The sequence below is a fragment of the Trachemys scripta genome, chromosome 2, assembly GCF_013100865.1.
Source record: "Trachemys scripta elegans isolate TJP31775 chromosome 2, CAS_Tse_1.0, whole genome shotgun sequence".
Classification (NCBI taxonomy): domain Eukaryota; kingdom Metazoa; phylum Chordata; order Testudines; family Emydidae; genus Trachemys; species Trachemys scripta.
In genome coordinates, this window is record NC_048299.1 from 12,137,117 (window position 1) to 12,161,376 (window position 24,260).

Genomic DNA, 24,260 nt, shown 5'->3' on the forward strand with positions numbered 1-24,260 from the left:
TCCCAAGCACATGCTTGGAGGGCTGGTGCCTGGAGCTGGCCCTGACCTCTACTATACTCTATTGTTTCCTAATGTGACAGGCGTGTCCTATCAACGGTTGATGGGGCATGCACTCTACATGCTGCTACAGTCATTGTAGGCCTAACTAGCTGAGTAAAGGATGGCACTTCAGCCTGTCCCTCTCTCCTTTCATTGTTTCATTGCTGTGATATTATTTAAAGGGACACAGTCATGACTGGAAGTTTTGGGTCTGCATAATAAGTGTGATACGTACCCTCCTCTGCCCCAGTCAATCCACCCATCAGCTTTCATAGAATCATAGACATGGAGGGCTGGAACCTCGAGAGGTCATCTAGTCCAGTCCCCTGTGCTGAGACAGGACCAACTAAACCTAGTCCTGATGTGACAGGTGTTTGTCCAACCTATTCTTAAAAACCTCCAATGATGGGGGTTCCACACCCTCCTTTCAGAAACTCATTCCAGAGCTTAACTACCCTTATAGATAGAATTTTTTTCCTATAATAGCCAACCTAAATCTCCCTTGCAGCAGATTAAGCTGATTACTTCTTGCCCTACTTTCAGTGGAGCACAACTGATCACCATCCTCTTTATAACAGCCCTTAACATACCCGAAGACTGTTATCAGATTCCCCTCTCAGTCTTCTTTCTCAAGACTAAACATGTCCAGTTTTCCTTAACCTTTCCTCATAGGTCAGGTTTTCTAAACCTTTCATCATTTTTGTTGCTGTCTTCTAGTCTGTCTATCAGACCACATCTTTCTTAAACGTGTGATGCCCAAAACTGGATACAATTCTCCAGCTGAGGCCTCCTCGCCTGTGGAAAGTGGGACAATTACCTCCCGTGTCTTACATACGACATTCCTGTTAATACACCCCAGAATGTTGTTAGTCTTTTTTGTAATTGTATCACATTGCCGGCTCATATTCAATTTGTGATCCACTATGACCCCAATATCCTTTTCACAGTACTACTGCCTAGATGGTTTTGTATTTGTGCATTTGATTTTTCTTTTCTACGTGCAATAATCTGCACTTGCCTTTTTTGAATTTCATCTTGCAACTAGACAATGTTTACAATGATCGCTGTTCTCTGCAGACAGATGCAGCAGGGCAAATACTCTGACCAACATAATGCACTGTATCCAAAGACCTCCGAAAGCAGTATGCAAACTTGCTTGGAATTTAAGAGGAAAAACCCTCTACTGGTTTGTTATTGTAGGGTCTCAAATGGTGGTGAGGCAGTGAGAATGTGTTGATTTTTCAACATGTATTTGTGTTGCAGGTATTTGCATTTGTTTTTCTTTGGCTCTTTTCATGCTTCAAGAGGCCACATATAGAGCTGAAATAATGCAACATCTATCTTGTCGTGATATTTCGGTTCCTGGATGATGGAAATAGCTTGAAAGGAAGACCTCTCAAATTACTTCAGCCTCATAAATGGCTCACTGAGGCACTGGAAAAGCCCACAAAAAAACAGCAACGCAAACAATAAGATGATGATTTATTAAGTGCTGGCAGTGCAAGATATTTGGGGTTATCTGAGTTTCTGTGGAACCAGAATACACAGCCCATGCAAGCAGTATGCAGTTTGCTGAAGCAGCTTTGCAGCTGTCTTTAAAATTAAATAAAATAAACCAGCTGCCTGGGGAACTTGCAACTCATTAATATTGTGTCAAGGAGGAATAAGAAAAGCAGTGTGGAAACATTTTCTGCAGCAACTCCAAAAAATCAAAATAAACCCGGTTAGTCCTGTTTACAGAATTGATCCTGAACAAAACAATGCTGGAGGAGCTAAAATGCTTGGGTATCTTTTTATCCCCCAAGACCAGGTGCACTCAATGGATGGTGTCTTGCATGGACCTACGTGGTTTTGCCCATTGCTTTATTGTTTTGTGTATCTCTGTTCTTCTGGGTTCTGGCCAGAATTGAAACTGCCCTATTGCCTCCTGTCTTTCTGACTTTGTCTCCTGGATGTCTCACCATCAACTTCAATTTAACATGGCCCAAAGCCAAATCCCTTATCTTCCCACTTTTAAAAATCACTCTTGGGTGTGTGTGCATTCTTTCTAAGGGATGGAGCTGTTCCTTCTTGGCTTATACTTGTTTTTCCATGTCAAGGGGTCCTCCTGTGCGCCAAGAAAGGCTCATCAAGGCTCCGGTTGGAGCTTATCAGGACTACTACATATGTCATCTGGAAGAATCACCCTAGAGTTATATGTGAGGTCCTCCCTCCTTCCAGAGCTTAGCTCTCTCAGCCCCTGCTCCCCAAGGAGTGAGGGGAGAACTCAGATCCCCACCACATGACAATATTGGCTCACTGGATGAGCCCCTGTGTTCCTTCTTAATGTATCTGCCATGAGTTTCCATTCTGCATCTGATCGTTTGGTCCACCCAATGTGACTGACATCCTACCTTCTGCAGGGACCAATGCCATATGTTTCAAAGGAAGGAATAAATCATGCCATAACATAGCTGACCAATGCATACAACACCGTATATGGGAGACAAGGTTTCTTCCTGGCTTCCCCACAGTTGAGCAGCTTATGTCCTGAAGTATGAAGTCTGATTACCTTTCTCCTTATCTCAGTTCACCGAGTGCTAGGCGAGCATAGAATAACCCTGCCCTTTTAATCTAGCCACTTTAACTCCCTTGGGTATCTTGAGGTAGCGGGTTCCATACATTTAACTACATGTGGCAGGAATAGATATTTTCTTTCGTTTTTTTTCTTCTTGTTAATCATCAGGGTAAGTGTCAGAACCCCTTCTATCTCAAAGGGGAATTGGTAGAAAGAATAATAATAACAATAATAATTTCTAGCTGTTATACTGTGCGTTTCATGAGTAGATCTCAAAGTGCTTTACAAAATAAACCAGTGTCATTAGCCCCATCTTACAGAAGGGGAAACAGAGGCACCGAGCAGCGAAGTGACTTGCCCAAGGTCACCCAACATGCACACTGGCATTTCTGGGAAGACAATCCATAGGGCCTTAACCACTAGGCTGCACTGCTGGGTTAGTTTTTTAATAGATCCTCCATGATCTCTCACATCTTGAGAAAAATCCCCACTAACTCTTTTCCTTTCCAGAGAAAGGGCTAGATTGTGACTTTAGTCAGCATCTGAGCAGAGGACATCAGCTGCACTGCCCCACATGTAGCCCTGAGGGGCACAGACACCCCACTGAGTCGCAACACCTTTGCTTCCTCCTTGCTCTGAGGGAGAGGGAGTAATTTGCTGCTGGCCTGTACTAGCAGTGAACTGCTACACCTTGGTGTTGGCCAACGAGTAATGGGGCTGGAGCCTGCTCCAGAGAAGGCCTGTTAACTCAAGGTTTGAGCAGCCTGCACAGAGGGTTCCGACGCAGATGTTATCCCTAATCCAGCTGCAATCCACACACAAACCCCTCTGGCCTGAGTTTGGTGGTGCTTTACACCTGGGCTAGCTGGCTCATCTGGGGTATAGGCCAAAACCCAAGTGCTGCTTACTCAGGCAGGTAACCCACATACTTTGCAGTGAGGACACAGGCTAAACCACTCCAGTGCTGATAGTCCTCCAACGCCTTCCCACAACTGTGCCCAGAAAAACAGACAAGTTCTCCCGTAAGTCACTGGAAAAGGATCACAGAGCAACTCAATTCACTGTAGGTCTGAAAGCCATGGGCTATGCCCCCAGAAGTCCTAGTGAGTCATGTGAGTGAGTGCAGCACCCAGCAAGGACACACTAACGGGGATGTGGCTTTGTAGTGTGACCGCTCACACCAGGCTTGGCTCAGAGCTGGACGCCAATCACCTGAATTAACTCAGCAGCGAAGAGGTGTTCTTGCTGTCTTGTAGGACCAAATCACAAGGTAGCCCTAAGTAACTCCAATCAACTTAACAAACGTTAGACACGTTCTTTGCTCATGTTTTTATAGCTGGTCAAAGTACGCAGAATTTTTCTTTTCTTTTAATTCTGAATTTTCAAAAGAATATGGTTGTAAAAGAGCAAAAACGTGGAAAAATAATAAAATTCTTCTTTTTTGTGGATTTTTGTTGTTGTTAATATATTTGTGTTGAAAATTCATTTTTTTTTTACCAGTTTTGGCTCTGTTTTCTTTTTAGCTTCCATTGATAAAGCTTGGTGGCGACAATGAAAGACTCAACTAGTTCATCGGCAGAGGCATTCTAAATACTTTGAACTGAATCAAACACGTGGCAAAACAAAATAACGAGACCAGAGTATTTTCAGAGGTAATATTTACCTTCAAAATGCAGCAATAAAAATTAAAAAAAAAAGGGGGGAGGGCCACAAAATATCCTATATATTGAGTTGAGAATGTACAAAACAAGTTCATAATAAAAAGAACATTTCTTTACAAAGTTTCAAAATGGATTTAAACATTAAACATAAGAATGCATGGACACTAAAATAAAAGATTTTGTATATAATGAATAATAAATTACAGGTCTAAAAAAGAAAGAAAGGAAAGCAATAACCATCTATTTCTTTAGTTGAACTTGATACAGTCTTAACTAGAGCATCTTTCTTCATGTCCACCTTAGGGGGAATGACACTGACAAACATTCTGGAAATCCTGATTTATACAGTTTTAGGTAGTACTGAATACTTGCTATGTACTGGTTTCTGCTAAGTATCTCTCCTCCCACCCCCGCGAAAGCAATTTGAAGATGTTCTTTCTTTTAATAGCTAAGCAAAAACTATTCCAACACATCCGTGTGTGTGTGTGTCTGTGTGTGTGTGTGTGTGAGAGAGAGAGAGAGATAACGTATGCTTGTTGGGAGGTCTGCACTGATATCAGAATGAGATGGACAAGGTAGGATAAATGAGTCTGTTTCCAAAATACCCAGACAGGCTAGTTCTTTTGGCTGGCTCTAGTTGTCCTTTTTTCCTGCCTGTGTTCAGAGATGTCCTGGACACACCCGCAAACACTATTCAGAGGTGAGGAAACCACCCTAAAACACCCATTTGTTTATTTTCTTGCTTGTGCTACTATCGAAGACTCAGCTCTTCGGATGTGGGGTAACTCCAAGTCTGTCAGGTTAGTGAGGCCAGGGATGTTGTTTACCACAAGTGCTGGCTCTGAATTATATTTGTACGCCAAACACTAGGAGACTATCCTAAAAGAATCACAAAACTAGATGGAGTTCCTGTATGTCACATGGTTATTAAATCCGTGAATTCATTGTTTCTTCTTTACCTGGTTAGCATCTCCCACTATTCAAAGCCTTCTATTTCTTTGGCTTGGAGTTGCCAAAAGTGACAAAGACCACCCCTGTTTCCTGGAAGCTACCATTGGAGTGGAAATCTTCACCCGGGCTGTTTAGGTACCTCCGAAGGAGGGGCGAGGCGGTTATCTCATACCGGGGAGGAGAGACCACATTGCACGTAGAGGAGGTTTGGGTCTCCGATTGCTTGGTGACAGTGGTGGATGAAGTGATGATCTTGTTTCCAAACTCATCCACCTCCTCGTACTGCTCGGTCACAGTTCTGGTGGCTCCGTAAAGCTTGGATCCATCTGGACCTGTCTGCAGTTCTAATATGCTTTTCTGCCTCCTTGGATTCTGTGGGCTAGAGATGTTTAGGGGAGCTTTGTAGTCAGAAAAGCCTCCTTTGATTGCACCATGGCAGCTGCCTTTGGATGAGTCCAGTGCGCACCTCTCCTTGTCACTGTTGCCGCTGAGATGACGCTCAGGGTTGCTGAGATGGTGTTGCCTAATTGAGTTTGATCCTATCTTCATCTGGATGGGCTCCTGTTCATTCTCCAAGGGAGCTGGATTGCATCCACCAGACCCCACTGATTTGCGAGTGAATGAGTTAAAGATGTCCTGAGTGAATGTCTCCCTTTTTCCTGGCATGTCGGGATAATCTGGTAAGGGGGCATCCCAGGGGGAATATGCCATCCTGGGTGATTCTGCAGGCTTTCTGGCAGCAGACTCAATGGAGATATAGGAAGGAGATGATGGAGAATTTACGCGCTGCTGAATGATGCAGGGGACCTCTAACTCTCCTTTGGGCATCTCCGTCTTTTCTGGCCCATTTGCACTTCCCACAGATGCTGCGTTTTGCGTCCCTTGTGCTGCTTTCTCTTGCTTGGCTTTGCTGGACACGATACTGATCTTGCGGATATTGTTGCTGGTTGTAGGGCTCTGGGCATTCCCCAGAGACTCCTTGAAGAGCCCAGAGAGCCCAGCTATGTCTGATTCTGACTTTAGATTAGAAACGGAATAGAGAGCTTTCTTAATGGCCTCCTCGATGTCCAGCAACCTAGCTAGCGTCTGCTCCTTCAGGTGGATGATCTCAGCACTTGCCCTCTCTAGGTCTTCAAAAGCCAGCTCCACAGAGGAGACGCTGTCAGAGTCTTCCTTCGCCGTTTGCTCGGCCTTCTCGGCCTTGTGCTGCTGCGTCACTTGGTGAGGCTTCTGATGCACCACCCATTCTGGGACATTCTCAAAGAAGCTCTTCAGGGCTTTCACATCCACCTTAAATGTCTCTTCCTCAAACTCCTTCACTCGGGTCAGGATCTCTTGCAGCGCCTCCTGCCTCCGCAGGTTCTCAAAGATCTCCATAGCCTCCTTGACGCTGCCCTTCATGATCTCCTCCTTGTGGAAAGACAGTCTCTTGCGACGTTCATCCTCCGTTTCTCTGCAGGGCTTTTCTCGCATGACCACCACTGGCTTCTGTGCAAGCTGCTCCCTCTTCATTTCAAGATGTCCCCCTTGTCTGCTGCTCTCCTGCTGCTGCTCCTTAAAGAGGTCCCTGGAATGCTGATGGGAAGATGCTGAAGGCTCTTCTTGTCTTCTCTGATTTGTTTTTTGGGTGGTGCTTTGATTATCCCATAACCCATCAGGATTAGACATGCTTGCACTTTCTGTCTTAGGTGAGGCATTTAGTGCTGTGGAATACCCTTTTCTCAGAAGGGTAGCTTGATTCTTAGGAGAGGTACTTGGCTTATTCTCACTCTCGGGGTTAGTAAGACCTGTCTGATATCCATCCAGCCGTTCTTGTTTTGACGTTGATGTGCAGCTGTTCTCTTGGCCAGATGAAAGTCTGTGTCCCTGAATTTCCTCAGCTGGACAGCAGTTCCTTGGAGCTGCTGCCTTCTCTTTGGTCATCACCTGTTCTGTTTCAGGGCCAGCCACTCTATTTTTAAGTGGCTTTGATGTCTTAGAGTCTACTGACTCTTTCTTGCCCTGTTCTTCCTTGATTGCCTTGTACCTTTCCTCTGCTATCTGAAGAGGTGTTTTGATGATGTCTTTTGGTGCTTTCTTCTCAGGGTTCTGATTCTTTACTGTAACAGCATTGGGCATTGGTGATTGAGGGGTACAGCACTTTGAGTGACAGTCCCCACATCCCACTTGTGTTGAGGCATCAGCACAACACGAGTCCTTTGCCTGATTCATGGGTGGGGTTTTTGCTCTGCTTAGCTCGCTCAGGCCTGGAGGTTTAGGAGGCAGTGGGGGTGGGACTAGCTTTGTGAACCTCCCTTTACTGTTGCTTGCAGGGTGTGAAGGTGCCTCCTGCAGGAAGCGCTCAGGTTTTGGAGGTGGAATGGGTTTCCTCCTTGGTGGGGCAGTAATTTCCGGTTTGGGGAGAATCGCTGGTTTCTCTGAAGGCCTCTGATCATTGGCTTTGGTGGAGGTGGGATTGAGGGTCTTAGGGAGAGCGTTATGCATGGGTGCAGCACATCCCACGGCTTTATCTTTTTTGCTTGGTTGGGAAGGGGCAGCTTCTCTTGCTTGTGTCATGGGTGGACAACACTTAGTTTTCATCACAGCAACTGGGGGAGGAGGAGGAAAGTCATTATCAGACTGGGACCCTGAAGCCACTACAGCTGTCTGGTTACTAATTGATTGAGTCTCGTTTTCCTTTTTACATATGGAATATGACTGCCCTGCATTTCTGTATATCATAGCGGCTTTAAAATCCCCTTTGGAGACATTAACGTTAGACTTCTCCAGCGACTGAAGAGTGGCCTTTAAGTTACCTCGAACAACATCCTCCTTCTCTACTTGTCTCTGTTCTGTCGCAGCACTTTGCAGTGCTCTGATAGCTGTCTTTACATCCCCTCTGAGCATAACATCTTGCTCTCTGTCTTCTTGCACTGATTGCTCTTTGTACTCAGACTCAACAAAAGGGTTTACATAGGGTTTCTCTGGCTTGGCAGAATACAGACCATCCTTAACGCTAACATCTGCACTAGGCACAACTTGGCTTTCCTGGCACAAATGCTGTCCTCCCTGTACTTCCTCGGAAGTACTGACCTTTTTGTGAGACGTCATGCTCTTCTGAGACACACTTGCGTGGGACGTGGATGACTCCTGGACTCTGACGGTGGCGCTGGCTTGATGCTGCTTGGCAGGTGCACATTCCTGTTGGCCAACAGTTGATTGCAGTGTCACTGGCCCCGAAATGCCGGATGCCTGCTGCTTAGAAGCTAGATGGATTTCCTCCGTGCTCTTGTGGCGCTTGCTCTGGACTTGGTGCTGAATGCTTTTCGCCTCCGCTGTGGCCAGCCTCAGACTCTGCATTGCGGCTTGAAGATCACTTCCAAGGGCCTGCTCCTCCCGTTTTTTTGTCGTCTGGCTGGTTTCCCCTGCCACTGAACACTGGCTTCTGGCCATGTCCTCCTTCTGAGCTGCCACGCTGGTGGAAGCTGCTCCCTGTGGTGCAATCTTCACTTCCTTCACATCTCTAGAGACTCTCTCCTCTCTCTCTGCCTTCTTGCTGCCACTCTCAGCCTGTTGCAGTGACTGTGTGGTCGCCTGAATATCCCTGCACACAATAGCTTCCTTTCCCATCCCTGTGGGCAGGCTCAGGGTGTGCCCAAGACACTGCGCAGTGGAGTCTGTGTCACCTGCATGCACTGCCTCTCTTTCTAACGTGTTCTCTTTGCTAACGCCTTCACACATGAGCACTCTTTTAGCCCCCTTACTGCCCCCTTGTCCCACATCTGCAGTCGCTTTTTCTGCGGGCTCTTCCTGTTGCAAGGCATGCACATTAGCCCCTTGCACATCCCGCTGGATGAGTTCAGCTGGTTCCTGTTCTGCTTGAGAGGAGATGAGGGACTCTATCTCGGACTCCCGCTGCAGGTTCTTTAGATAGTCCAGGTCTCCCTTCTCGATGCAGCTGGTGTACAACTGGACATTCCCCTTCTCGTTATCCTCCCGTTTGACGGTTGCCATCATCCTCTGCTCTTGTGAGGAAGCCAGCAGGTTCCCTATAGTTGACTTCACATCCCCCTTGACAACTTCCTGTTGGACGGAGTGGTGCAGGAGGGAGTAGATAGTCATCTTCACTGACCCCACCTCTGTCTCTTGCATGACCATTCCCTTTTTGATGGAGGCATCTTGGCTAAGGAGACTTTGGAGGGCCTTAGCAACATCATCCCTCAACTCCTCTTTGCTTTTATCGGCTTCGCTCGGGTCCAGTAGCTGCAGCGGGCTGACTTTGATCTTGCCCTCCTCGTCCTCCTCCACGAGCATCCCCTGGGCCTCCACATTGGTCCTGTGCAGTAGTTGCAGCATGATTCTTTGCAAATTGCCTCCCACAATCTCTTCCTTTTGGATCTCTGGAGTACTTTGCCTGCTGAACTGGTACTTCACCATCCTCACACTCCCTACGTCATTGGCTTCGATGAGGATCCCGTCATGCTGGATGGCCTGGCAGGCGCAGAGGCCTTCCAAAGTCTCCCTCACTGTCCTCTCTTTCACCTCAGTTTCGGTTCTGTGTTTAGAAGAGCTGAGTTTATCCAGAGGGGTGGTTTCAAACAGCCACGTGGTGCTCTTCACATCAGCACAAGGGACCACCTGTGGGGCATTGGTGCTGGCAGACCCCTCGGGGTCTTTGAGACTGTCCATGGGCTGAGTTTCAAACAGCCAGGTGCAGCGCTTCACATCCCCTTTCTGGCTGTCTTCTCTCTGCACAGTGGTCATGCTGGAGCTCGCTTCAGACTCTCCTTTCAGGGAATCGATGGGCTGGTTCTCAAAAAGCCAGGTGGACGTCCTCACGTCGCCCTGCTTGACGTCGCTGACGCTGACCATCCTCACGTATTTCTTCTGGCTCACCTGCTGAGACTCGAAAAGCTGCTTGTTGGACTGGACATCTCCTTTCTGTACATCATCCACTGTCCTGGCCACAGACCTCTTCCCCCCAGAGAAGGAATCGAGAGGCTCCGTCTCAAACCTCCATCGGGCAGACTGGACATCCCCTTTCTTGATGTCCTCTTGGGTGACAGCCCTGATGACAAACACCTCCTCCTCCTTCTTGATTTGATCCAGAGGTTTGGTTTCGAAGAGCCACCGGGCACCTTTCAAGTCACCTTTCATTATTTCTTCCTTCTTCACTGAGGTGACCTCATGGTATTCCCCCTCCTTGTCCTGGATGGCATAGAGGGGCAGGCTCTCAAAGAGCATGGTGCAGGACTTGATGCTGGCTTTGCTCATTGTCTCCTCCTGGATCCTCTTGATCTCCGTCTCATCCACCTTGTCATGAATCTGGTCTAGGGAATAGGTCTCAAAAATGAACCTCTTGCCTCTGATGTCCCCGCCCTCGATATCTTTCTCTGGGGGGATTTCTTGGATGCCCTCAGTGTTGTTCTTTATAGTATCCATGGGGAAGTTCTCAAAGAGCCAGGTGAACTTGTGCACTGATCCAGCTTCAATGTTCCCATCTGCATTCTCTTTCATGGCTGCAGACAATTTACCCGGTACATCCAAGGGCTTGGTTTCAAAGAACTCCTTCACCCGAGACACTTCCCCGGACTGTATCTCCACGTGGCTGGAGTACCTGACCATTTTCTTTGAGTCGGTCTCGATGGAGGCATTGGTGACCAGTGGTTCAGTCTCAAACAGATGTCTGACAGTTTTGACGTCGACGCCTTGTAAGTCATCTTGGCAGTATGCTTTGCTGACCTGCAAATACTGCTCCTCCTGGCCTTTCAGGGAGTCCAGGGGCTGGGTCTCAAACATCCACGTGTACGACTTAACGTCAGCCTGTGGTACAGAGCTTTCCCCTTCCTGCTTTTTCTCCACCTTCTCATACAGGGTGTCAATGGGCTGTGTCTCAAACAGCCACCTGCAGGTCTTCACATCACCCCGCTGAGTAACCTCTCTTTTCACCGAGGAGTGCTGTTCTGCTTGGTTGGCTTGGTGATGGATGACATCAATGGGCTGGGTTTCAAAGAGCCATTTTGCTGTTCTGACATCGCCAGCTATCACTTCCTGCTTTGTGATCCCTCTGATTATATCCACCTTCTCGGTGCTGTCATCAAACTGGTCCAAAGGTTTGGTTTCAAACATCCATTTGTAGTTCTTGACATCGCCGCTCATGACCTGCTCTCTGCTTACAGAGGTGACCTTATGGAAGTTTCCGAAGCTGTCTTTGATGGCGTACAAAGGTGTTGTCTCAAACAGGAACTGGTTGGCTTTGACGTTCCCAGCTGGTATCTCCTCTTCTTGTTTGGTGATGGGCTCAGCATCAGACTGCTTAATGCTGTCTAATGGGAGAGTCTCAAACAGGTTCTTGAAAGATTTTACATCTCCCTTCATCACCTCTTGTACGTTAGAGGCTGAGAGGGGGTCTTCAGAGGATGCCTTGGAGATGCTGCCTAGGGGACAGGTCTCAAAGACATGCTTTCTTTGCTTCACATCTCCTCTCTCCTCTTCCAAAAGCCCCACTCTCTTTAAATGGCCCACTTCAAAATGATCTTTCAAGGTTTCCATTGGTTGGGTTTCAAACAGCCACAGTGTAGATTTCACGTCACCGCCGATGACTTCTTCCTTGGCTGGGCCGCTGTCTGAGACTTCTCCTTTCAGAGAGTCAAGAGGCTGGGTCTCAAAAAGTAGACGCTGCTTACTGACATCTGCCCCTTCAACAAAATCCATGGAAGCCTTGAAATCCTTTTCTTCCACTGTCAATTCTTTGATCGCATCAAGTGGCTGAGTTTCAAACATCCACCTTGCTCCACTGACATCCCTCCTTCCTGCCTCTTCTAATGAAATCCCCCGGATAATTTTCACTTTGGAGGTGTCCTTGTTGATGGTATCCAGTGGCTGAGTCTCAAAGAGCCAGCGAGCTGTCCTGACCGCATTGCTCTGTATTTCTTCTCTGCAGACGGATTTGATCTCGTGGATGTTGCCAGTTTTGTCTCTGATTGCACAGAGTGGCTCTGTCTGGAACAGTTTGATGGTTTTTTTGACATCGCCCTTTAGCTCCTGGATTTCTGATTTGAGCTGCAGGATACTCTGTTCCTCCACTGAGCTGTAATGGCCCAGCGCTTCCAGGGAGTAGGTTTCAAAGAGTTGCTTGGCACCTTTCACGTCCCCTCTTTGAACAGGCTCCTTGAGAACTGCCTCCTGCACGTCTGTTTCATCTGAGTACATTTTGTTTAATGAGTCCAGCGGCTGGGTTTCAAAGAGCCACCGGGCTGTACGCACGTCCCCTTTGGTCTGGACTGTCGTGGGCGCTTTGGTCAATGCAGACAGCCTGTCTCCATTTAACGACTGGCTTTCGAACCTCTTGGAGGTGCTTTTCACATCCCCGCTTGGGATGGTTTCCTCCTCTGCCAACTTCTTGGTGGCTTGATGCTCCCCGATAGAGTCTAGCGTCCAGTTTTCAAAGATCCAGCGCATGGACTGAACCTCCCCCGGGAGCACTGCATCCAGATTCACGGAGGCTTGGGCACTGGGATCTTCTGTGTTGAGCATTTCCGCCAGGTCCTCGGTCACAGCTTCCTCCAGGTTCTTCCTCAGCTCAGGATGCATGTGCCTGTAGAGCCTCTTCAGCTCATTCACCTGGCGCTGCTGGTAGAACTTTGAGAAGGATTCCTTAGGGGGAGGCAGAGGGTTTGAATCCAGAGAAGTAGAGGCCTGGAATGAGTCTTGCAGGGGAGGGGGGGGTAAGTCCTCTTCCATTTTCTTGCCATTTACTTTAGATGCCGTCTGGTTCTGAAGCTCTGCCATCTTTGGGGAAACAGTTTTAAACGTCAGCATTATCTCTCCCCACTAGTCCGGTGCTCGTTAGTAGTGAGAACAGCAAACAAGTGAGGAAAACCCATGCACCTACTGAATATGAATTCCAGACCTTGGATTCAGCAGCACACAGCACCCAAAAGCATCACGCCACAGCAAACTCTCTCCAGGCTTGGGGTTATGGTGTTAAATCTCTTTCCACAGCCAGGCAGTTTAAATCAATCCACACATTTCTAGCAGTTGTAGTCTAGAATCCCCACAACTAAAGTCAGCTAGAGAATAACAGAGAGACTGGATCCGGATAGTGTTAGCAAGAGAGGATGAGCCTCAGAATAATATTAACGGGGGCATGTCTGAATAGCAGGGAGCTAATGCCCTGCTTAGATCTCTCCCAGGTGTGCAGTACTACAGTGGGCCTGGGGAATGAAGACCCAGTTAGGGATTCAGAAGAAAGCTCCCTGGTAATCAGATGGGAGAAGACCCAGTGAGGAGGCAGAACTCAGTGACTATGATGATGTGTGAAGACCATCTGTATATTTGGGTGGATGGAACGCTGCATGAAGTAGTTAGAAAGATGGGTCTTAATCAGAGCTAGTCTTTCTCTATCTATGCCAAAGCCTTTTGTTACAACCTGTGCAACCTCCACCTCCAGAATGAAGGAAAACTTGACTGGATTAATGATTTCTTCTGTTGTGGCTTGACCGTGTGTCCCATAGCTCCAGGTGAAACAATGATAGTTAATATGCTCGGAAAACATAATGCAGATCGGAGACCTAAGATAAGTGACATTTAACTTGGAATGTCATAGGTATTGGGCCAAAATGAGAGTTGGTGTAAGTGAGATCCCCTCATGCCTACTTGTGATCTGTAAGGGAGAGTAACTTACACATCATGGAGCCAGAAGAAAATGTGCAACGGTGTACAGTAAAGTAATGTGTGGTCTAGTTTAACTTCCACTGCCTTAAACCCTCCTCCTCGTTGCTTTTCCTTATGAGATCCTGTCTTTTGGCTCCTCAGCATGTGAGTTAAACCAGTTAAGATGCAATTAGACTTGGTGGGCCAAATTCAGAGATGATATATAAGGAGGGGACTAAGTAGGGAAAAGGAAATCTAAGCAGGTATAGCATACACACTTTGAGGGGCCAGGAGAAGGTGTAAGTTACGCCAGTAGATTCCCTTCAGACCTATTGGGCCAAATTCTGCTCTTGGTTACATGGAAACATTGATATTGAAGTGAATGGGAGTTGCATCTATCTATGTAACATTAGAATTTTGTCTGCTTATACGCTGACTTTGCTCCCTAGTGTTTTAGCTTGTGAAGTTTGATTGTGGTATGGCATAATGCTATGTTGAACGTACAGATCTATTCTATAGGAGATTTACTATATATACTATAATCTAAAGGAGATTTTACCAATGAGAGGTAGCTGATGCTGCTAATCGTTACCTAGAGAGACCATCATTCTAGTAGTTCATCTTTCAACACAAGCAGAAACCTTTGCATGCCATTAAACTTTGCATATTTTTTCACTCAAGATGGGTTATATGCAATGTTATGTCACTCTGTTAAACACACACATACTTCCATTTAAAAAAAAATGCACTGAACCTTAGTAACAAAAGACCAAAACGAGTATATTTCATGGCAAGTTGCAAAACACTGCAGTTTCATATGAGCTGACATATTTCTAAATTCCTGGATCCTTTTTATGTAAGGCGATTTCGAACCCTCTAAACAAGTTCTAAATATGGCTGAGGAGTTGAGGTGTCGAACGTCCATTTTCTGCATGAGAGTGCTCCTCATTGTCAAGCACAGGTAGTTAAATCACACGATACACCAGTCCACAAAGACTTTGTTAGACAACCACACGTGTTTTTAGCATGTCCTACCTTGCTTGCTTTCTGGTTGTCAGGAGGATGCGCAGCGCTCTCCTTTGTGGTATTCTGAAAGAGAAATAAAACATAATTATATAGAACTGCACACATTCACTCTCTCTCTCTCTCTGTGTATAACATACTAAAGTTCTTACATTAGACTTTTTATTCTTTCAGAATTATGTTTTCCAACCCAAAACCCAAAAGAAGGTGTTATAATGGAAAACCAAGAATGCCCTTGTGGAGGTAAGTGCCCTGTGGACACGTTCATTCACAGGAGAGGCACGGAGCATTACATACGTAAGTACAAAGGACGGGGAGTGTACGGGAATCAGAACCTGCCCAGATGAGAGCATTTTTGTGGGGCTACAATGATACTCTGATTTAGGAGCAGGCGTGAGAGGGGACCAGGTAGCTAAGCTACTTGAGAAAGATCATATTTAAACCATCGTTCTCAGCTTTACCTCTTATTTACCTGCCCCTTTTTGGTACCCTGCCCATTTGTGAGTAAGGGAACAGACATGAATAAAGCTTCAGACTTCCTGCCGCTCAGTACGGACGATTGCCCTAAGGCTTAACTTGGCTATGGATACATCCACATGTGAGCTGGGAGATGTGATTTCCAGCGTTGGTAGATGGACCATAGTAGCATAGCTGTGGGGGCAGAGGCAGCAGCTTGGGCTAGCCACGCATGTCAATGCCTGGGGGTCTGGGTGGGTTTGTATTCAGAGGGTGAGGCCGAGAAGCCACCCAGCTACGCTGCTACTTTAGGTGCTAGCTTGAGCAGAGCCAGCCGAGGTTTATCTACGTGAGCCAGGCGTCACACCTCCCAACTCCAATGTAGACGAAGCCGGAATGTAGAGCCTCTCCTCGCACTGTGTTAGAGTGCGCCAACGTTGTGTGTGCTGCTGCTCTGCCTGCACAGGATGTAAGGATGTGTTCTGAGAGAGGTGTTTGATGGAAATGGGATCCAAGTAAATGTCCTAGAAAAACTTTCCCTTCCAGCCCGAAATTGATTTATCCACTAGGATTTACGTAGGGCCTGATCCTGAAAGGTGCTGAGCGTCCACCACATCCCTTGAGGTCAATGGGAACTGCGGGTGCTCAGCCTCAGTTAGGATCAGACCCTTGTATGGCACCTTTTGAAAGCCCCAATGCATATTACAAAGGACTATATTTGTATCCTCCAGGGTCTGATCCGGCCCCTTTGAAGTCTATTGGACTTTTGCTATTTACTGCAGTGCAAGTGGGATCAGACCATCAAGGCCAGGGGATGACTTTACTCGTTGCTGAAATGCAGTCACTTCTGGGGTGGAATACAGCACCAATTTAACAGCATGCAGCAACACTACACAAGAATGTAGGGATGGGCGTGAACAATATCACAGGCCGCTGAAGCTGCAAGAGAACTGTAGATGCTTAACATAGGCACTGTACTTGGAGAAGGTTATTAAATATAGAGGATATAGAATAATGTGTGTGTGTGTGTGTGTATATATATACACACACACACATATATATACACACAATATATATATGAGTGGCTGCGTGTATATAATGTATATACAATATATATGTGTGTACATGCATGTGTAATATAACAAATAACCCTTCTACCAGGGGCTTACATATATACATCGATGGTAAATTAATATGTTTTACAGCTCCTTGGCAAGAGAACGATGGTGATTTTTGGAGGATTAATTCCATCATCGATATAAAACAAACCTATTCTCTTTCCCCTCGTTATGGCCAGTTGCTGGGAATGGACATTGCTGAGATGCTTTTGGTGACTCCTACGAGGGCCAGGAATGAAAAGTATGAGATACTTACAGACTTTGTGAGGCTGCCTGCGTGAGCAGCTGTCTCAGACAGATAGAGAGCTGACCGCTCCTTCACGGAGGGGGAGGAGGGTTTCCCGTGTCCTTGGTGCAGTATGCGTCTAGTGTTGTCTAAAATTGACTGTGTCCGCTCATCTGAAACAGGGACAGAGGTGTGTGTTAGGTATACGCCAGCGTGCCAAGGCAGCAAAGTGGGCTGGCCTTATGCACAAGGGAGACAAATGACTGTATGGGTCCCTGACAGGAGCCTCAGCAACTCCCCACCCAATCTCTTCAACAACTCCTGTCCCAATTGCTCAGGTCTCCAGTGGTGGGGAGGAACTGGGTGGGCAATCGCTGAGGCTAGGGGACCCTGCTCCCAGCTCCAAGGACAAGTCGTTGGCCTGTTTGCATGTTCTGCGACTGGATAGGGAAGCAGCCCAGGGTGAAATGTGTGGCAGATGGGGAGCCCTGCTGATCACAAGGCTCCTTCTTAACTGTGATTCCGCTTGGGTTATGAAAGAGACATTGAAAGTTCCCAAACTCTCAAGGGGACGGAAATTAACTTGAGATATGGGTTGGGGAGAGCGAAAGATCAGACAGAAACTAGGGGGTGCTGGAACTGCCATACTGGAATGGAGCTTTGGGCCATCTAGTGCCAGGTCCTGCCTATTCCATACCATGTGCTGGAAGGAGACACCACCTCCTGGCTGCCACCTGTGAGCAGCAAGAGACATATTTGCAAGCAGTCTCCTCATTCTGTTGTCTTGTCAGCAAAGCTGCATTTCTAGGACACAGGCCAGCCCAGGCCTCACAGAGCTAAGGCAATGCCACCTTACTGTTGGAATGCAACTGCCAGAAATGAGAGGCTGGGGGGGGGGGCAATGAAACTCTTATTTACTTAAACTTTAATCAACACCCCCTTCTTATGGCCCCATCACTACGCTTCCAGCGCCCCTCACAAGCAGTTAGCTTCACAATTCTCCTGTGAGGTAGGGAAATATTATAAGCCCCATTTTACAGATGGGGAATTGAGGCACAGAGAGGTTAACTGATTTTCCCAAGGTCATGTGGGAAGTCAGGAGCACAGCTGGGAATTCGATTTGGGTCTTAGTCTAATGCCCTAACCACAAGACCATCCTTCCTTCCTTATGGTATATATCCGCTCTCCTCCTTGAGCTCCCAGGACCCACCCCAAGCATTTGCTAACATAATTCCAACATTGCCTTACGGAGAAGGCCACTGTCTGTTGCTTGCACACTTGCCCACTTTCGTTTTCCAGCTAGCTCTCCCCTGCTCACACTTACCCAACCAGGGCATGTGTTTGTAGCTAAGGGCCTGATCCTGAAGTCATTGGGAGCTTTGCCACTGACTGAGACGAGATCAGGGTGAGACCCTAATAGAGAGATGGATATTGAAATGAAGACGCCTGTTGCAGCCGATTGGACCTTGCCAAAAGAGATCCATCACTCCATGTTCCAGCCAATGTATTTCTGTTTTGCTGTGTCATGAATAAGGAAGCAGCTATCCCAAATGGACGCCAAAATGTCAAGAAGAACCTTTACTCTCTGCCACCACAGCCCATATGCACAGCTATGTCCACATATGAATGCATACGGACATATGTATTTTCTCTCCTTGCTAGCCAAGATTTTATTTCCCCTCTCAGTACAAGAGAGGCCCTCAGTACAAGAGAGGACCACAGCACTTTGCTTTGCACTGGAATTTACTGCAGTATTTACAGTGCTTTCTACTTGAACTACTGAATAGGAAATACCACAATGAACCCAACTACTGCAGTGCAGTAAAGGTTGCTTTAGTTTTTACAGGGGTCCACTGTACACATATTGCGGGTGCTGTATTAATAATAATAATAATAATCCTTTTGGTTCATTATGCAGCATTGCCAGCCCCAGGCATTGAGTCAGGTCCACAAGAACCACACAACTGGAAGTTGAAGCTAGACAAATCTGACTGGACATATAGTGTAATTTTTTAACAGTGAGAGTAATTAAGTATGGGAACAATTTACCAAGGGTCACGGTGTCGCCCTACTTCTTCTCCCTGCTCGTTGAAATGCCTATTAAAGAGGAGATCTTTAAAAAGGAAATTAGGTGCAGGTAACACACTTGAATTTCAAACTCTCAAAGGCTGCTTTGCAAATCCCAGCCTAAATGGTCCCAGTCTTATAAACAGGAGTAAGACTGAGCTGGTACGGGTCGAAATGCCAAGCTAGCACTAATCTGGTGGTCCCAGTAGCGCCTTCATTTAAAAACAAAAGTTTCTAGCCCTTTGGGTTGTGTTGACAACCTTCCACATGTGGACTCCCCCCAGCAATGGAATGGCATCATCCTGCATCTAGGTGCACAGTCGGAAAAAAAAAAAGCTCTTGGAGGTGTGGCCTGTCCCTATTCATCTCACCAGGGTGTTGGCGGTGAATCCTAACACAGCAGCATTGCTGTCAACGTTGTTAACTGTTTCGCGTCTGATCATTTTGAGCAGAAGCACCCAGTTGTTCTAGGGCCTTGTCTACACTACATAATTAAGTTGACCTATGTTAGATTGACGTACAGCCACTCCAGTAATTACTACGGTTTTTCATGTCCACACTACCCTCCTTCTGCCGGTGGTGCGTGTCCTCACTAGGAGTGCTGGCACAGACTTAACTGGGGCATTGTGACATGCTGATGGCCTGGACTGTTAGCTCCGTGTGGAGCTCTGAGCTCCACACATAGCTGATGGGCTGTCAGCCCCTGGCAGTGGAGCTGTCTGGAGCCCACAGCCTGGCAGCAGGGCTCACAGGCAATGCAAGGTCTGCACAGACACTGCATCATCCTGATGACTTTGACCTCGTGGAGGTGGAGTTATTAGGTTGGCGTAGTGGGGGACTTGCATAGGCAGGACCAATGCTGTAGTATGGACACTTACAGAGTTAGGTCGATATAAGCCGCCTTACATTGACCTGACTCCGTAGTGTAGACCTGGCCTAGGTGTGTGCAGGCAGGGTTTAGGATTGGGGGTGGAGCTTAATTTTCATCACTCGCTCCAGCCCCTCCCCTGGCAAAGAAACAGTCTATGTCTGTGTAACACCAACAGACTCTGTTTTTTCGGTGGGCGGGATTGAACCTGGGACCCCTGGAGCTTAGTGCATGAGCCTCTACCGCATGAGCTAAAAGCCAGATGGCCTCAGCTAAGGCTGTAGCAGACTCATTAATCTCTCTCTAAGTGGTCTCGGTGCCACTAGATGGGACAGGACACCACACCCAGGAGGTGGGTGGGTTACATATGTATGAAATCTCCAAATTTAAAATGATGAATTCAAACAGACTGATAAAAAGATAAAAACAGCTGGGCTGATAATGCCACGTGCCTATGAGTCTATTAAAGGTATACAGCCTACAGCCAGTGGGTCCAGGTTTCCCCCTTTAGAAATTAATATTATGGAGCCGCATAAACATTTTATATCCTGAAGCCATCCAGGGAGGTGCTGTCTGCATTAGTTACCCTAGGCAAAGGTGGAACTAAGAGTTCTCGGGGTGCAGCTGCACCCCCAGGCTTGAAGTGGTCTCCATCATACACAGGGCTTGCAGTCTGGTTCAACGGCTCTCAGTACCCCCACTACACAAATTGTTCCAGCCCCCCTGATCCAAGGTTTGTATTTTGATGGTATTGTTCTGCATATACTGCATAGTATTGTTTATTATGTGTATTCCCGTAGTGCCTGTGAGTCGCAGGAATGCACCAGGAACCACTGTGCTCGGCGCTGTGCAAACACAGAACAAAGTGATAGTCCTCGTCCCAGAGAATTTATGGACATAACGCATTTTTTACCACCTAATTGAGATTTATAGTAGATTAAATCATATGCCTAGCAGAAATGAACGACTCCATTGCTAGCATGTGGCAAAATTCTTATCCCGAGGGCCTCAAGCATTTAGATCCACTGAAAGAAAGACCAAAGGGCTGCGCTTTGGATGATGGAGACAGTGAGATATGGGACTTTCAGTCAAGTCTCTCCCTGTCATTTTCTTTCTTTTTCTTTTACAGTGCTTGGGATTTGCAAACCTGCTCTTTGCTTATCACCAGCCCGAAAACCACATGCCTTAGATATAGGGAGTTAAAAACAGCAGCATGAGCTGTGTGCTCTGAAAGCATGGAAAGTATGCAATGACCCACAGCTTTGCAGGACAACACGCATAGCAGCCACTCGCTCGATTGCTAATTATAGATAATGGCCCACACAGCTGAGGAACAACAATTCATTCCGATAACCAGAAAGCCAGGCTACAAACTGTCTGCAATTATTAAACAGCGTATTAGACGGGGTCTCATTATTTGACATTCAGACAGCAGCTGGAATCCCAAAGCACTTCACAAACTATAAACATATCGTACTACTGCAAGGTGGCCACCTCTGGCTAAAACACTAGGGCAAACCCTTGGTCACAAAAACTGCCATGGAATCGCTTGCGTCTGGTTGAAATGTTTGAGATCCTGGAGCGCAATATCTCCTCTGAAAGCTCTAGTAAACTGTATGGAACTCAATGTTCTACCTTCACTAGATGAAGGGCCAGGCTCAGGGGCGGCTCTAGTGTTTTTGCTGCCCCAAGCATGGCAGGCAGGCGGCCTTCGGCGGCTTATCTGCGGGAGGTCCCCGGTCCTGCAGTTCCGGTGTCCTTGCTGCCGAAGCCGCGGGACCGGCGGACCTCCCGCAGGCAAGCCGCCGAAGGCAGCCTGCCTGCCGCGCTTGCAGGGACTGGCAGGGCGCCCCCCGCGGCTTGCCGCCCCAGACATGCGCTTGGAGCACTGGTGCCTGGAGCCGCCACTGGCCAGGCTGACCCCTCTAGAATTTATTTGATTTATTACAGCCATCCCAGTAGTACTGGGCAGATGCTGACATAAATAAAACAATAGAACCAGCTGTGGTCCCAGGGAGGCTAGGGATTTTAAACCTGATACTCTGATCACTACAGGCATCCTCACCGGCTAGCTCATGAAAAATGTGCTTCTGTGACGGCTGCACCCTGCAATCCTGATTAGGAAAATCTGCCGTTGATGATTTCACTGGGCATTTTGCCTGAGGAAAATCATAGGATCTAGCCCTGATTTGGTTCCCATTGTAGACCACATCAGAATGCCCATTGGCTCCAGTGGAGCTGGAAGGTGGTAGAGTATTTATAAATTGAAGCTGGGAAGCGGCTACCGTTTCAGTAGCTCCGCAAACACCTCTGGGTAGTCATCTAGTTCTCCTGTTAGATATAACCTTCAGCCTGGGCCAGCTGGCAGCCTCAATTCAATAGAGGCCTGGAGCAGCAACAGCAGGAGAGCTGCAGGTGCGAGCTGAGATGTCGTCTGGCAGGGTAGAAGTCTGCAGGGGCCCAGAAGTGGAATAGCAGGAGGTGCTGCCGGACTGCTGAGTATCAGCAAAGAACATAAGAACATAAGAAAGGCCATACCGGGTCAGACCAAAGGTCCATCTAGCCCAGTATCCTGTCTTCCGACAGTGGCCAATGCCAGGTGCCCCAGAGGGAGTGAACCTAACAGGCAATGATCAAGTGATCTCTCTCCTGCCATCCATCTCCACCCTCTGACAGACAGAGGCTAGGGACACCATTCCTTACCTGTCCTGGCTAATAGCCATTAATGGACTTCACCACCATGAATTTATCCAGTTCTCTTTTAAACTCTGTTATAGTCCTAGCCTTCACAACCTCCTCAGGTAAGGAGTTCCACAAGTTGACTGTGCGCTGCGTGAAGAAGAACTTCCTTTTATTTGTTTTAAACCTGCTGCCTATTAATTGATGACCCCTAGTTCTTGTATTATGGGAATAAGTAAATAACTTTTCCTTATCCACTTTCTCCACACCACTCATGATTTTATATATCTCTATCATATCTCCCCTTAGTCTCCTCTTTTCCAAGCTGAAAGTGTATCGGGGTTAGCTTGCACAGTGCCTGTCTGAGCTATGCCCAGCTCTGGCTAGTGACCCTTAGTCTACCACTTTTCCAATCATTTAATTCATCTTTACCGTAAAACACAGGCACTCCTACGGCCAGAATCTCAGCTGTGTACATTAGTGTAAATGCTTTCATGTTAACAGAGTGATCCTGATCTACACCTGTTGAGACTCTGCCCCGCAACGTTCAGAAGAGAGGACCAAATCAGTTAAATTACACCCAGGCTAGAGTTTGACTCGTCTATTTCTGTTGTCAAACCTGTGTTTAAAGCAAGTTTGAGCCTGGAGCTCAGTCGCTAAAGCTAGAATCAGAATCTCCCAATGTTACAAGGATCCTGGAAAGCTGCATAACACAGAACCTGAGAAACCGACACCTTCCCCTGCTTGGGAAATGATACATTATATTCATTCATATTAATTGATCAGTTATTAGACTTCATGGGGGGGCGTCATGATAAGCCCTAAATCGTAAGCGCAAACAAGCATTTAACCACTTGACACAGTAGCTAAAACCACCAGAACACACTGCCTTCTAGTGAAGGTAACACTACACAATGAAGAAAGCATCAGAGCTACATAGGAAAAAGGTAACGATGATGCAAAACTCAATACAAAATTCTTTCTTTCTATAACTATGTTAGATCCAACAGTCAGAATCCGAGTAAAGGAAAACAAAGTTCTTTTGCCACTGAGACAAAACCTGTCTTTAAATAAGCCAGCAACCCTGGTTGGCTTCTCATTCCACTTAAACCATTATGTGCTGTAGGGAAACAATGCCACCCACCTGTTAGTGTCCATCCTTTTTCTTGCTAGGACTTTTCGCAGACCGGCTAGCACCACCGTCCCCAGTGAATTACTGAATGACTGAATCACCTAGTGAAAAAAAGAAGCTGCCGGCTCAGCACCTAGTCTATCTGGGATGGTCGGCCAACAGCATGTCGTCAGCTTTGCTCCTGAAATCATCTGCACTGAACAAACACAGCAGCTTTGTGCCACCATATGAACCCCACCTTGGCCATCCCAATAGTGGTGACTCTGTATTTCCCTGCCTCTTACTGTACCGTGGGATGGTGTAATGGGATCTGAGCTCTGCCGGGTGGGCTAAAGTGGGGGTGCCGCAGCTAATGCCTTTGCAATTTGTTTTTACAAAGCAAAGAAGAACCATCCAGTGATGTGGTGTGTGGAACTGGGCTCTGAGCTCAGTAAACTCACATCTACGTGAGCCAGCAATGCCAGGCAAAATAGCTTCCTCTTCTTGCTCTGAAAGTGTGGCTGATTATAGCCGCTAGAGTCCTCGCCTTGCACGGTGTTTCCCCACCCGTGGGGAAATAGGTGGCTGCTCTTTCTAGTAGGCTTTTCTGAGCCCTGTTTTTGCCAGTCACTAGTGAACCCTGAGTCACTAGCGGACGTGCACTGTGCCTCGCTAAACTGAACGTGCAGCGGTCATGAAGAGCCGCTTGCCCTTCCACAGGTCTGTGGAAATCAGAGCTGGCAAAGAGCTCTCTTTCCTCTACCTGCCAACGCAGGATTGTTCTCCACGGTACACTTCTACCCCGATATAACACGACCCGATATAACACGAATTCGGATATAACCTGGTAAAGCAGAGCTCCGGGGGGGG

The 24,260-nt window shown here is 47.2% G+C and overlaps 2 protein-coding genes across 4 annotated transcripts in view; one reads left to right on the forward strand and one right to left on the reverse strand.

Annotated features, from left to right (window-relative positions):
* The window catches only part of LOC117871998 (solute carrier family 22 member 13-like), a 57,818-nt gene extending 42,665 nt beyond the window's left edge, over window positions 1-15,153 (forward strand). The window contains exons 10-11 of the transcript XR_004644376.1: window positions 4,120-4,248; window positions 15,040-15,153. The gene's annotated coding sequence lies outside the window, so the exon portion shown is untranslated. The remainder of the gene's footprint in view (window positions 1-4,119; window positions 4,249-15,039) is intronic.
* Window positions 4,240-24,260, reverse strand: part of XIRP1 (xin actin binding repeat containing 1) — a 29,111-nt gene continuing 9,090 nt past the window's right edge. The window contains exons 1-4 of one of the 3 annotated variants that reach the window (XM_034759921.1): window positions 23,424-23,582; window positions 16,696-16,838; window positions 14,878-14,931; window positions 4,240-12,978 (exon numbers count right to left, since the gene is read on the reverse strand). In XM_034759921.1, the coding sequence (XP_034615812.1) occupies window positions 5,248-12,978 (7,731 nt within the window). In that variant the 5' untranslated portion in view covers window positions 14,878-14,931; window positions 16,696-16,838; window positions 23,424-23,582 and the 3' untranslated portion in view covers window positions 4,240-5,247. Of the gene's footprint in view, window positions 12,979-14,877; window positions 14,932-16,695; window positions 16,839-23,423; window positions 23,583-24,260 lie in introns of those variants that run through there. The other 2 variants (XM_034759920.1, XM_034759922.1) reach the window with 2 other exon arrangements.